Source organism: Ascaphus truei, chromosome 7, assembly GCF_040206685.1.
Source record: "Ascaphus truei isolate aAscTru1 chromosome 7, aAscTru1.hap1, whole genome shotgun sequence".
Lineage (NCBI taxonomy): Eukaryota > Metazoa > Chordata > Amphibia > Anura > Ascaphidae > Ascaphus > Ascaphus truei.
Genome location: NC_134489.1, coordinates 52,704,525 through 52,717,331, shown reverse-complemented (window position 1 = coordinate 52,717,331; position 12,807 = coordinate 52,704,525). Strand labels below are relative to the sequence as shown.

The 12,807-nt window shown below is 43.6% G+C and overlaps 1 protein-coding gene across 2 annotated transcripts in view; it reads right to left on the bottom strand.

Moving 5' to 3' along the window:
- Positions 1-7,633: 7,633 nt before the first annotated feature.
- LOC142499287 (olfactory receptor 10A7-like) overlaps positions 7,634-12,807 on the bottom strand; it is a 42,708-nt gene continuing 37,534 nt past the window's right edge. For both annotated transcript variants that reach the window (XM_075608419.1, XM_075608418.1), the window contains one exon: positions 7,634-9,841. In XM_075608419.1, coding sequence (XP_075464534.1) covers positions 8,884-9,828 — 945 coding nt within the window. In that variant the 5' untranslated portion in view covers positions 9,829-9,841 and the 3' untranslated portion in view covers positions 7,634-8,883. The remainder of the gene's footprint in view (positions 9,842-12,807) is intronic.

Sequence of the window (12,807 nt, the reverse complement as noted above, 5' to 3'; positions counted from 1 at the left end):
CTGGAATGCGCCGCTCCTCACCTCTGTCAAGCCCCGTTGTGTTTGCCTTCCCAGCCTGGGTTCATGCCTGGCTGACGGGCGGCTGATCTGTTAAATGATAATGATTAGGATTTAATAGGCTGCAATGCTTCGCGTGTCTACCAGATGGCATAAATTCATGAATTGTAATGCAGTATATATATATATATACTGTGCAGTATTGCAGCCAGCGGGAATAAAATGCTCCAATCCCTGCCTGGAAAATAACCCAATGCACTCGGGCAGAAAACAGTCACAAACCTCAATACACCCGGGTATACCCGAATTCGTGGGACTAGCCGAGCTCGAATAAAGTGTGTCGCCAGTGTAGGTTGCAAAGCTAAAGCAACTTGTTAATTTAATGTCTACAAATTGATGATTTAATGCTCTCTGAAATGTATAAATGTGTAACCTTACTCAAGCTATTTATTGTGCACACAGTAGTTAATACATTGACCTTGCTACTTATTATAAATTAGGGGAGGCAATCGTTGGTTATGTTCCTGCTGAACTGTTTGGGATGTTTTGTATATTACTCATCCCAGGCTGCGCTAATGGAATAGATTAACATTGAGAACCAGCTAATATAAGTACATATTGCTAATGTATTCACTAGACATTGATCAATGCGATTCGCATAATAACTAACAAACCCAGTTGACTCACTAATTACTCCTTGAGAAAGGGCAATTCATGCCCGAAACGCGTGGGAGGAGGTTATTCTATTTTGTTTGTCCTGAGTGTTCCATTTTTTAATGTAACTCCAATAAAGCACGGCTTTTAACTTTTACCTGGTGAGTCCCAGTAATTTGGAGCAGCTGCTGCATTGATCATTCATCTCCTTCCTGATACCTCGGATCGTGCCCGCGTCGGGGAGTGACGTCACTTACCTTCGACACAGTGACACGGGGAGAGAGAGTGAGAGCAACGGAGGACGGCTTCATCGTGAGTACTTGCAACTCCAGGCTGATTCCTATCACACTGCACCACATACAACGGACATTGCTTTTGTCTCAGTTTGGTTAGCAGTGATCTCTCCAACACCCTCTCCCTACACACGATCCTTCATTCTCCATTATGCTCACCACTGGCATATGCCATTAGGTACATTGCCTTTGAGCTCTCCAGATGGCTTTCTCTCAATCTCACTAATCGTATATGTAGCCAGGTCCCCAAAGAGTCCTCCTGGTGGCGTCAGAGGCACGGCGCCGCCATCTTTGTTATGTCCGCACGGGCGCGGAGGCTCGCGCAGACGTGACGCGGAGGCCAATATAGTGAGCGCAAAGGGGCAGAGAGGGCGCTCAGTAGTGCAGGGTCTCCCCAAGGTCGCGCAGGCGCAGTTGAGCATAGCGGTGGCCATTACAGCTTCGCACAGGTGCAGTAAAGATAGAGCACGCGGTCCCAATGCTAAAGAGGTCCTGAGTGGACTACAATTCCCAGCAGCCTCTGGGGACTGCACTTTCACCCACATCACGTGCAGCCAGCCAGCAAATAGAGTTTGAAGCTTCTCCTGTTGGAGAAGGATACAATGTTGCACAGATACCACGCTAGTCAGTTGGAGCTGGGAGAAGGAAGGGGGAGGAAGTGTGTAAGGAGCAAGTGGCTTCTTACACTAGGCCAGGTTACCCCCAGGCAGGCCCCACTCCCCACTAGGTTAGTGGGTAAGTTCATAGGGAAGGCCCCTTAGGTAGGGACCCTGCCCTTAGGTGAGTGCAAGTCTAGTCACTGACACAGCTTCAGAGCTGTGTGCTCTGACAAGAGACAGTGTTGTGTGCAGTGCAGCTAGAGTAGTTGCTCTGGCTGTGTCAGGGAAAAGGCCCTCATAGGAAGAAGGGGGGGGGTTGCTTTCCAAGCTACACAGTGAGTGTAATATAGCCAGTGCCAAGTGCACGTGGTGAGCTGCCAGAGTCTGGGATCAGACAGAATCTACAGCAAGAGATCTTCTGCATGCAGGGGCTAGGGTAGAGGTATACCCCAGGGCCCAGTTAGTCCCCTGAGACACTAGAGGATACTGTATGTGATAGGCACTGCCTTAAGACAGGGACTCCTTCACCATACTCAGAGAGAAAGAGGAATGCTGCATGATAGTGCCTGACTGTCAGTACAGCCTGTAGCAGGAAGAGTGTCTGACCCAATAGCAGAGACTGTGGTGAAGGATCATTCCGGCTGGGGATCCCTCCCCTGTGGAGTCAGCGTGTGTACAGTATCCATTCCTGCAGAGAGCAGCGCAGTGCGGCGTGGGATCACTGTGCGGTGTTGCTGAGTTCCAAGGATTATCCTTATCAGGACTGATCAGGGAGGTAGTATAATAAGTGCACCACCGGGCCCCAACACAGGGAAGCGCTATCCCTCACACTCACACTCTCTTTATTGTTGTGGACACTCAAGGGATAAGTGTCCAAGCACAGTATTATCAAAGGGACTGAGGGGGATGTGTTGATGGACATGTGGGTGAGGGGATGGTATGCATTCAGGGTGATGCAATGTTATTCATATGATGTATTGATGTTATGCAAAGAGAGTTTCATTGAAGTTATCGTTCATGCTCAGTAAATACTGTTTATTCACATTGTGTGTATTTACTGTATGGTTGTTCTGGTGAGGGCACACTCCCACCACGTTGGGATCACTCATCAGTGGAGGCGCTGTGCCGAGTGTAGGTATATACCCCAGGTTCCCCGTGGCAGAAGCTCAGCCCTCCTGGTTGCCAAACAGGTACAGCACCACACTGATAAGTAGTCAGATACACCTACCCACCTCAATCTCACTTAGGGTGGGGGAAAGAGGGCTACATTTGGAGGCGCTGCTGAGATCAGACCTGGGGTTCCCTATTTTATTTTTGTGTCAAATTGTTCATCTAAGTTTTCCATCATGTCCGTGCCATCAAAGCAAGAGGTCCATGATTGGGCCTTAGCGCAGCAGGTATCCCCAAGGTGCGCGGTTGCCATGGCGGGAGTATCCACCAATTCCACGTGGGTATTCACAGTGCGCAAGCAAGTACGGAACTGTCCTGGTCTGGCCACTGCCCATTTTGTAGACTGGAAACCTAATGCCGATGGCCGGGGGACTATCCAACTACTGGCCACCGAGCATGACATATGCTCAGAAAATGTCCCTCATGTATTTCATCTACCAGAGGCCCCACCAGAAGGCTACTCCCTTATATACCCACAGAGCCCTAGTGAAATTAACAGAACTGTAATCAAAATGGAGGCTCCCTCATCCAGTGAGTCACTTCCAAAATGGCATCTCCCAACAAATCAGGAGAGCACATGTGCTGTTGACTGCCAGCCTGCACAGAAAAATGTTGCAAAAATCTGTCCAGAACTGGCGGGAAAACCTAAGCCCTGCCCCCGCAATATGAGTGGCGCAGCACAGAGACAGAACTTTTCCTTGATAGAAGGTGCCCCTCCTCTAGATTCCACCAGGGGGAGGAAGCGCCTTGAGCAGCAATCAGCCACTTCTGTTCACCATAAGAGAGGTACAGGATGCAGTAAATCACACTCTCGGCTGTATAGAGTCATACAGGCTCCAAAGTTAGGCTCGCCAATGGTAATATGCCCATGTGTATTAGAAGACTGGAATGTGACTGGTGGCTGGACTGACGGGTTATCTACGTTACCATTAGCGCTCACGTCAACAGTGGTAGATGGGGAAGGATGCCTGCACTGCTGCCTGAGAGGTTGTGATTGCCCCGTCGGTGAATTGACCCGAGGGCCCAAGTGAACCGACTGCGAGATGCAGTTCCTGAAACCCAGACTGCTGCAGCCTACAGAACCGCCAGAAGAGGAAGAGGAGGAGGAGCCGGACTTCTCTACTAAAGTGAGTTACACTGCTAATCAGTCTGTCTTAATCCCAGAGGCTTCAGGGGGCCTGTGTGTCCAAAGCGATGTTCCAGACACTGTTGCAGAAACAGATTATTTTTCCCCTGGAAATGAAGTAGACTGCAAGGGGTTACACCCTAACGTGTATGTGGCCCGGCAATTGCCAGGAATAGATGCACTCGCGCTAATGTGCCCCTGCCTTCAGGAAGCCTGTGACAGGGGAGTTGACTTATTACAGTTCCCGCTAGGCTTCAAGACAACCGAGGTGGAAGGAGAAGCGTGTATACAATGTTTTAGTACCACCTGTGACTGTTCTAGAGGCGAACTGGCGTGGGAGCCCGAATGTGCCTGCTGCGGGGCATATTTCCTGAAGCCTATTATGCCCCAGCCTTCAGAATCCACAGAGAAAACTGATGTGACTGATCTCTCTACCCAGGCGGTTGAAGCCGCTGCTATTCAACCTACCCCAGCTATAGAGGTTGTAGAGGGCCAGTGTGCCCAAATGGACATTCTAGACTCAGGTCCCGAGCCGGAGCCACCGAAGGCAGAGTCACAGTTGTCGGAACCCCAGATGTCAGTTCCGGACCCGGTTCCCGAGCAGGAGCCTCAGATGTCAGAACCACCGAGCGGGGTGAATGCGCAGGAAAAGTGGGGTGCACTTCCGCTAGTGGCACCGGGGCTGTTTGCTGTTGACAGCCAAGAGCGAATACAAGGTACCCAGATGCTGTCCCACTGTGGAAGTATCTCTTCTCTCTCCTATCACTGACACTGATCCACCATTATTGGTGATGCGCCAACCGGCGGACCACTCCTGCAAATATCAAGAGTCAACTATCTCGGCGGACACAGAGCTTGCGGTGGGCCCTTGGGCCCTAGATGAGGTGTATCCAGATGCTGCCGCGTGCTCTGCGGTGGGCCCGAGGTGAGATTGCTCATGACCTGGTGGTGGGCCCGTTGTACATTGACGTTCCCCCACAGCAAGCGCTGGTGCGGCCGGAACCGCGGAAGAGTCCCACGGCCGTGGCGACTCCCAGTGTGAAGGAGGAACAGCCGGAGATGAGGCCGGAGGAAGAGGATCCCATCGCAAGCCAGCGGAGTGGTGAGATACCCTCTTACTCCCCACAGGCTCCGATGGAAGTGCCGGGCGTAGAAGAAGAGGTTACAGTGTGGAAACCAGTCCAAAATGGCGGCTCGCGTCAACCTGGGAGCTTGTGTTCTCCAACTCAAATGGTCCCAGGACTGGGATCCAACTCTCCCGAGTATACAGAAAATGATTGCTACCAGGTGGTACAGGATCAACAGTGTATACCGGCCATCTGCCAAGTGGAGGGACAATTCAACTCTACCCTGATATCCAGTGCAGCTGAGGTGGTAGCAGTCAGTGTTCCTGATGACCTGCTGGACACCGTGAATCAATGCAGTGGTAAGGTATCAACCCTTTACCCCCTGCAGGATGAAACAGAGACTTTGAGTACAGAGACATTGCTACTTGCTCGCTTCCCAGTGGAAGTCTCCCAAGTGCTTAGGGACAAGGACTGTGTTGTGAGTGATCCAGTGAAAGTTGCCTCCTTTAAGAACAAAAATTGGTGCTCCATTCACCATGTGGTGGACCGCTGGAAAGGTCAAGACCTCCTGGCCTACCGCATCCATGCCGCGGATGGCCGGGTAAAGGTCTGGCTAACAGACACTGTGCTATTCCTTCCACCAGGGGGAGGAAGTAGTATGGAACCAGTGACTGTTGCACCTGACCATGAGTTTGCGGAGGCTCACAAAAGTCAAAGTGAGGTACCCCCACATTATCAGTTAGGGGCCCCCCACAATTGGTCTCAGCAAACATCTAACACTCAGCTGGCCTCGGGTATAACTGTTATGATTAAGTTATGCACTGTTGACGTTAAAGCACCTGTGATAAGTTGTATATACTATGCCCTGCATTTTTATTATATAACTCTGTGCTGTGTGACGCTGTCCTCCAAGCAGGGATGTTGGTATTTCCACCAGGGGGAGAATGTAGCCATGTCCCCAAAGAGTCCTCCCGGTGGCCGCCATCTTTGTTATGTCCGCGCGGAGGCTCGCGCATGCGCTGACGTGACGTGGCGGCCAATATAGTGAGCGCAAAGGGGCAGAGAGGGCGCTCTGTAGTGCAGGGTCTCCCCAAGGTCGCGCAGGCGCAATTGAGCATAGCGGTGGCCATTACAGCTTCGCACAGGCGCAGTAAAGATAGCGCACGCGGTCCCAATGCTAAAGAGGTCCTGAGTGGACTACAATTCCCAGCAGCCTCTGGGGACTGCACTTTCACCCACATCACGTGCAGCCAGCCAGCAAATAGAGTTTGCAGCTTCTCCTGTTGGAGAAGGATACAATGTTGCACAGAGACCACGCTAGTCAGTTGGAGCTGGGAGAAGGAAGGGGGAGGAAGTGTGTAAGGAGCAAGTGGCTTCTTACACTAGGCCAGGTTACCCCCAGGCAGGCCCCGCTCCCCACTAGGTTAGTGGGTAAGTTCATAGGGATGGCCCCTTAGGTAGGGACCCTACCCTTAGGTGAATGCAAGTCTAGTCAGTGACACAGCTGCAGTGCTGTGTGCTCTGACAAGAAGAGACAGTGTTGTGTGCAGTGCAGCTAGAGTAGTTGCTTTGGCTGTGTCAGGGAAACGGCCCCTCATAGGAAGAAGGGGGGGTTGCTTTCCAAGTTACACAGTGTGTGTAATATCACCAGTGCCAAGTGCACATGGTAAGCTGCCAGAGTCTGGGATCAGACAGAATCTACAGCAAGAGATTTTCTGCATGCAGGGGCTAGGGTAGAGGTATACCCCAGGGCCCAGTTAGTCCCCTGAGACACTAGAGGATACTGTATGTGATAGGGACTGCCTTAAGACAGGGACTCTTTCACCATACTCAGAGAGAAAGAGGAATGCTGCATGATAGTGCCTGACTGTCAGTACAGCGTGTAGCAGGAAGAGTGTCTGAACCAATAGCAGAGACTGTGGTGAAGGATCATTCCGGCTGGGGATCCCTCCCCTGTGGAGTCAGCGTGTATATCCATTCCTGCAGAGAGCAGCGCAGTGTGGCGTGGGATCACTGTGCGGTGTTGCTGAGTTCCAAGGATTTTCCTGATCAGGACTGATCAGGGAGGTAGTATAATAAGTGCACCACCGGGCCCCAACACAGGGAAGCGCTATCTCTCACACTCTCTTTATTGTTGTGGACACTAAAGGGATAAGTGTCCAAGCACAGTATTATCAAAGGGACTGAGGGGGATGTGTTGATGGACATGTGGGTGAGGGGATGGTATGCATTCAGGGTGATGCAATGTTATTCATATGATGTATTGATGTTATGCAAAGAGAGTTTCATTGAAGTTATCGTTCATGCTCAGTAAATACTGTTTATTCACATTGTGTGTATTTACTGTATGGTTGTTCTGGTGAGGGCACACTCCCACCACATTGGGATCCCTCATCAGTGGAGGCGCTGCGCCGAGTGTAGGTATATACCCCAGGTTCCCTGTGGCGGAAGCTCAGCCCTCCTGGTTGCCAAACAGGTACAGCACCACACTGATAAGTAGTCAGATACACCTACCCACCTCAATCTCACTTAGGGTGGGGGAAAGAGGGCTACATATAACTTGTTTAAGATTGTATTTTAACTTAATCCATTTGTTCAATGTAAACTTTGATTAAATGTTGTTCTCTTTTACACAATAAACATTTTTAATTTTCTAACATAGCTATAGTGAAAAACCAAGGTGAATAAGTGAAAAATAAAAATAATAATAAAATATTATTAAAACACGTTGAGCAGATGTTATTATTCCCAAACAACAGCGCTATTTAATTGCACAGAAATCGCTAGGTGCCGAACAATATTGCGTTAATCGCTAAGTGAGCCTCCTGCCTGATGTAATGTATATCAAGTTCAAGACCTGTCTTGCAAAGTATGGTCACAAATATAAGCAACTAGAGGAGCGTCAACACACACATAATATATATAGCACTGTGTGTTACTGCCATTTAAGCAAACCGTGGGAGCAGGGATAGTGTACAAGGTTGAAATGCACAATTAAGATGGGGATTCCCTCACAGCTGAGCTATCATATGAACGCTACTTGCTTGCAAGTAGCAGAGCTCCAACATCGCTCTCAACAAGTACTGGGAGTCCCTATAACTAATGACAGTCAGTGATAATAGTATCAATACAACAATGGAAACTGTATCAAAGCAATCTGTGATACTGGCTAAATCGCTGAGTTGGTTGGGCTTGAATTATGAATACATATACTTACAAATACGCTACTTATGGGCATGGACATATTGCCAGATATATTATATATGTATGTATGTATAAGCAAGCTACCACTGAGGGTGTTTGTTCGCCACATCACTATGAAGATTTTAAGAGTTTCTATTGTATATATTTAATTTAATTGTGTATTAATATTTTGGGATGTAATTAAAATTGTATTATTTGGGGTTTTTATATTGCTGATCCAATTAGGCAATCTTTATAGATCTGTCAGAATACCTATCTGAAGGACTATGAGAGTCCTATCATTTTTTCCGTTATGTATTGAGTGCAGCATTTGGGGAACTTTAGATCCTCTCGGATCATCTCTAGAAAAATGAACCATACCCCAACCTGATGTATAACCCATGACACAATGAGCAGCCACTTTACCTTTTGTTTCAACATTGCTCCTCATTCCCTCTAGATTGTAAGCTCTCAGGAGCAGAGCCCTCATGATTTCTCTGTATCTGTTTGTGCATGTTTATCCTTATTTGTATTTGCATGTAACTCTGGTTATGCAATTATCAAATCTCTGTATTCTCATTTTACCCCATTGCGGAACATGTTGGCGCCTTACAAATAAATGATAATGATCATTTATGTATAACAATTCTACCGTATTTAACCTTGAATCTATTTGCTTTTATTAGATGACAAACAAATGTTACTAGAATTCCAAAACATGAAAGTTGGCCAGCAGTGAGTTATTTATAAAAATGCAGCAATCTCTATGTAATCTGTTTGTATAATGCTAAATATTACATCTGAAAAAAGAATACGTTCTTAATACAGACTTTTTTCAAAGCCGAATTAACCTCCCTGTTCCTAAGTGTATAGATTAGGGGATTCAACATTGGTGTTATTATGGTATAAAAAATTGCAACCATTTTGTCTCTTTCTGGTGAATAATTTGACCGGGGTTTCATATACATAGACATAGCAGTGCTATAGAATAAAGTCACAACCATCATATGAGATACACAAGTGGAAAATGCTTTTTTCCTTCCAGAAGAGGTCATTTTTAAAAGGATTACAATGATCCGGCAATACGATATAAAAATAAAAGAGACTGGTATCATTAGTACTATCACACCAAGAGTAAAGATAACAATTTCATTTATGAAAGTGTCTGTACACCCTAGTGACAGAATTCCTGGCACTTCACATAAAAAATGGTTAATTACATTGTGTCCACACAGAGGTAGATTCAAAGTAAATGCAACATGTAAAATAGAGATAAAGAATCCAGATACCCAAGTACCAACAGCTATCCTCATACAGCCAGATCTGTTCATAATTGTGGTGTAATGTAATGGATAACATATAGCTATATATCGATCATAAGACATTATAGCAAGCAGAATACATTCAGTTACCCCCAACGAGAGTGAAATGTACATTTGTGCTGCACAGTCTACAAATGAAATGGTTTTCTTCACTGACAGCAAGTCTTTCAGCATCCTAGGGACAGTTGTTGATGAATAACAAATATCCAGGAAAGAGAGGTTGGTTAGGAAAAAGTACATAGGTGTCTGCAAGCTGGTATCTGTTATGGTCAACACAATGATTAGCGAATTTCCAAGTAAGATTATCAAGTAGATGACAAAGAAAATCACAAAAAGAGCAACTTGTGTTTTTGGGTGACTTGACAGCCCTAGAAGGATGAATTCAGACACTGAGGAGGTTATATTTTCCCAAACCATTCTGCCTCTCCATCTAAAAAAAAAAAAAAACTTAGTCAAAATAGTCATAAATTTCAAGACCTGTGGGGAGAACATATAGTTATCTGAGGTTATGCGTTATACTAAATCTAGGGGGGTTGGGTATTATTTGCAATCTAGACGTTTTATTGACTCTTGGAGGGTTATTCAAAGAGCAATAATGCAGATCAGGCACTTCAGTAAAGAAATTCCCATTCAAGTCAATGGGAGTTTGGGTACAGGAGTGCCTCATCAGCACTATCACACTTTAATATATAACTAGGACTTCTAATCAATATGATAAAGAATAGATCTATAATCTTCCCTGACATCCAGAAGATAGCATCCCCCATATTGAATAGGTGCCCATGAGAGTTATTTTCAACAGACTCTAAAATAATGTAATTAAGATTGTTCCTGTAAATAATGAACAAGCATTTAGAAATTCCTATGACACTAAACAACATACATACAGTAAAGTTATGTGAAAAATACTATAAATTATATATACTTTTAAAGATTAATACATTTTTATTTCTGTGCAAAATATAGTCAAGTGGAGCTCCAGTGTGTGTGTGTGTGTGTGTGTGGAGCTCCACTTGACTATATTTTGCACAGAAATAAATATTTAATTAATCTTTAAAAATATATATAATTTATAGTATTTTTCACATAACTTTACTGTATGTATGTTGTTTAGTGTATATACACACACACTGTGTATGATATATATATATATATATATATATAGATATAAAACCGTTTGTGTCATTAGTTTGACATATGTATTTTATTAATAAATCTAGAATGTAATAACTGAATTCGATCTTACACATATCCTATCTTCATAGTCCACAATTATAGGTCACAATCTATATTATAAGTAACCATCTGCTACTTTAAAACTATAAATATTTACTGTGTACATTAAATGACACTTTTCACACACAGTTTAGATATGCAAAGACTATTTAATGAATACACAGCAAGATGTGTTTTAGTACAATATTGACTGTTTTTCACACACAAACGCCATTATTGCACTTTAATGAGTTTGCTCCTTTGAGTTTACCAACACTAAAAATCGATGAAACTGACTGCTAATCTGTGACACTCACAGAATATACAGTAAGTGGATATTGATATATTTGTATATCAAACAGAGTACATTCTATAGTGGAGCCATATCTCCCAAGGGTTCCCTAATCCTAACCCTACTAATATCCTAATGTCATATTTCTAAAAAATCATGATATTCTTTTAACGCCTTATATACTCTTGCTTAGACATCATAAAAACTTGTAGATTTTAGGATTCTGTGAAAATTCTCACTTAGAAGAGTAATGACAAAAAATACTTTAAATAAATGCTCTGTTATCTATGGGCATATAGACATTTTGTCTATAATTTTTAAGACAATACTCATCTGCCTAGCCATAAAATCAACTAATTATAGAATAATATATTACATTATGAGGAATGTTACTAATGTTGTGGCATTAGTTTACTTACACCTGGTATATTGTTGCACTGAGCATCCCTATTTATATTTTCTTGTTTGAAAAACCTCCAGAACATTTTTTCCTTATACTATTTAGACTAATCAACATTCACACATTTTAATGGCAGAATTTAGGATTTGTTTGCTCTTACAGTGGCTACAGTTTCACACATACTTATATCATCAGCTAAACTTTGATCAAACCTATATTGTACCATTAAAAAAAGATTATCCTAATGTTTCTTTCATCATTCAAAAATCAACATTATAGATAATATGGCAGAAATATACCGTATTGGCCCGAATATAGTCCGGATTCGCACATAATACGTCCCTAAAGTTTTGAAGGTGTTCTACATTAAAAATAAAAGGTGTTAGGCTGCGCATATAATACGAGAACAGTTTTCGGAAGGACATTTTTAGGAAAAAACATAGCACTATATTCAGACCAATACAGTATTTGCTGGTAGAAAGAAATGTATTTTCAAAGTATTTCTTTTGTCAGTGAAGCAAACACTTTGTAAATGTAAATTGCTAATTGGAGAAGTGTGAACAGTAGGCTTTTTAGTTCACAAATGTTTGTTTTTTTGCCATTTCCAAAAAAAAAATTTAAATAGAAAAAGGGTTAGAATATCTCCCTATAAAAAATATACAAATGTGACCCTTTTTTATTTTTTATTTTCTTTTAACCAGTGCAGTTCATATGACAAATGTTACATTGCACATTAGGTCATATGACCCCACATGTCCCCCTACCCCCCTCCGCAAAATAAATTGCAATTTTTAAACTGTTGCAAACAGTTCATACATCATTGTTGCTAATGAACAATGATATATAAAAAATATCCAGAGAGCTCTAACTCACACTTCAAAGAGCTTTAAAAATGAAATAAAAATACAATATAGAACCTAATGATAAGCATTTATCGTGTATTCTGCACTGCTCCTCGTGGCTTAGGGACTTCTGGAACCTCTCAGGTTAGCTTTCCCACTTACGTCCTCATCATGCAGCCTTATTTCCCAATGTTTTCTCTTGTGCTTAAGAGATATAAAATCAGAGAGCAACCTATCTATTGATCAAGCAGTTTGATTTTAAAAATAAAATGTGCACTCATGTGGATACTAAAAGGGACTGCAGTGACCAATCCTCTGTACACGTCCGTTCTGGTGTAGTGGGAGACATGGAATATGCAGAGAAAGTGAAGTAGTGAAACCTGTTGTGAGGAATGGAACCAGAGCATCTGTGGTAGAAGCTCCTTGTTGAATGAGCTGATATGTACATTGTTTATATCCACTTAAAAGTGCACATTTTATATTTTAAAGCACTATAACTGTGAAATAATACCGTTTGATCAATAGAGAGGTTGCTCTCTGATTTCATATCGCCTAAGTTCCCTTCAGGACTTGAAAGGAGATAATGAAATTTGAAAGTCAAGCTAGAGCATAAGTTAATGATGTAATATATATATATATATATATAT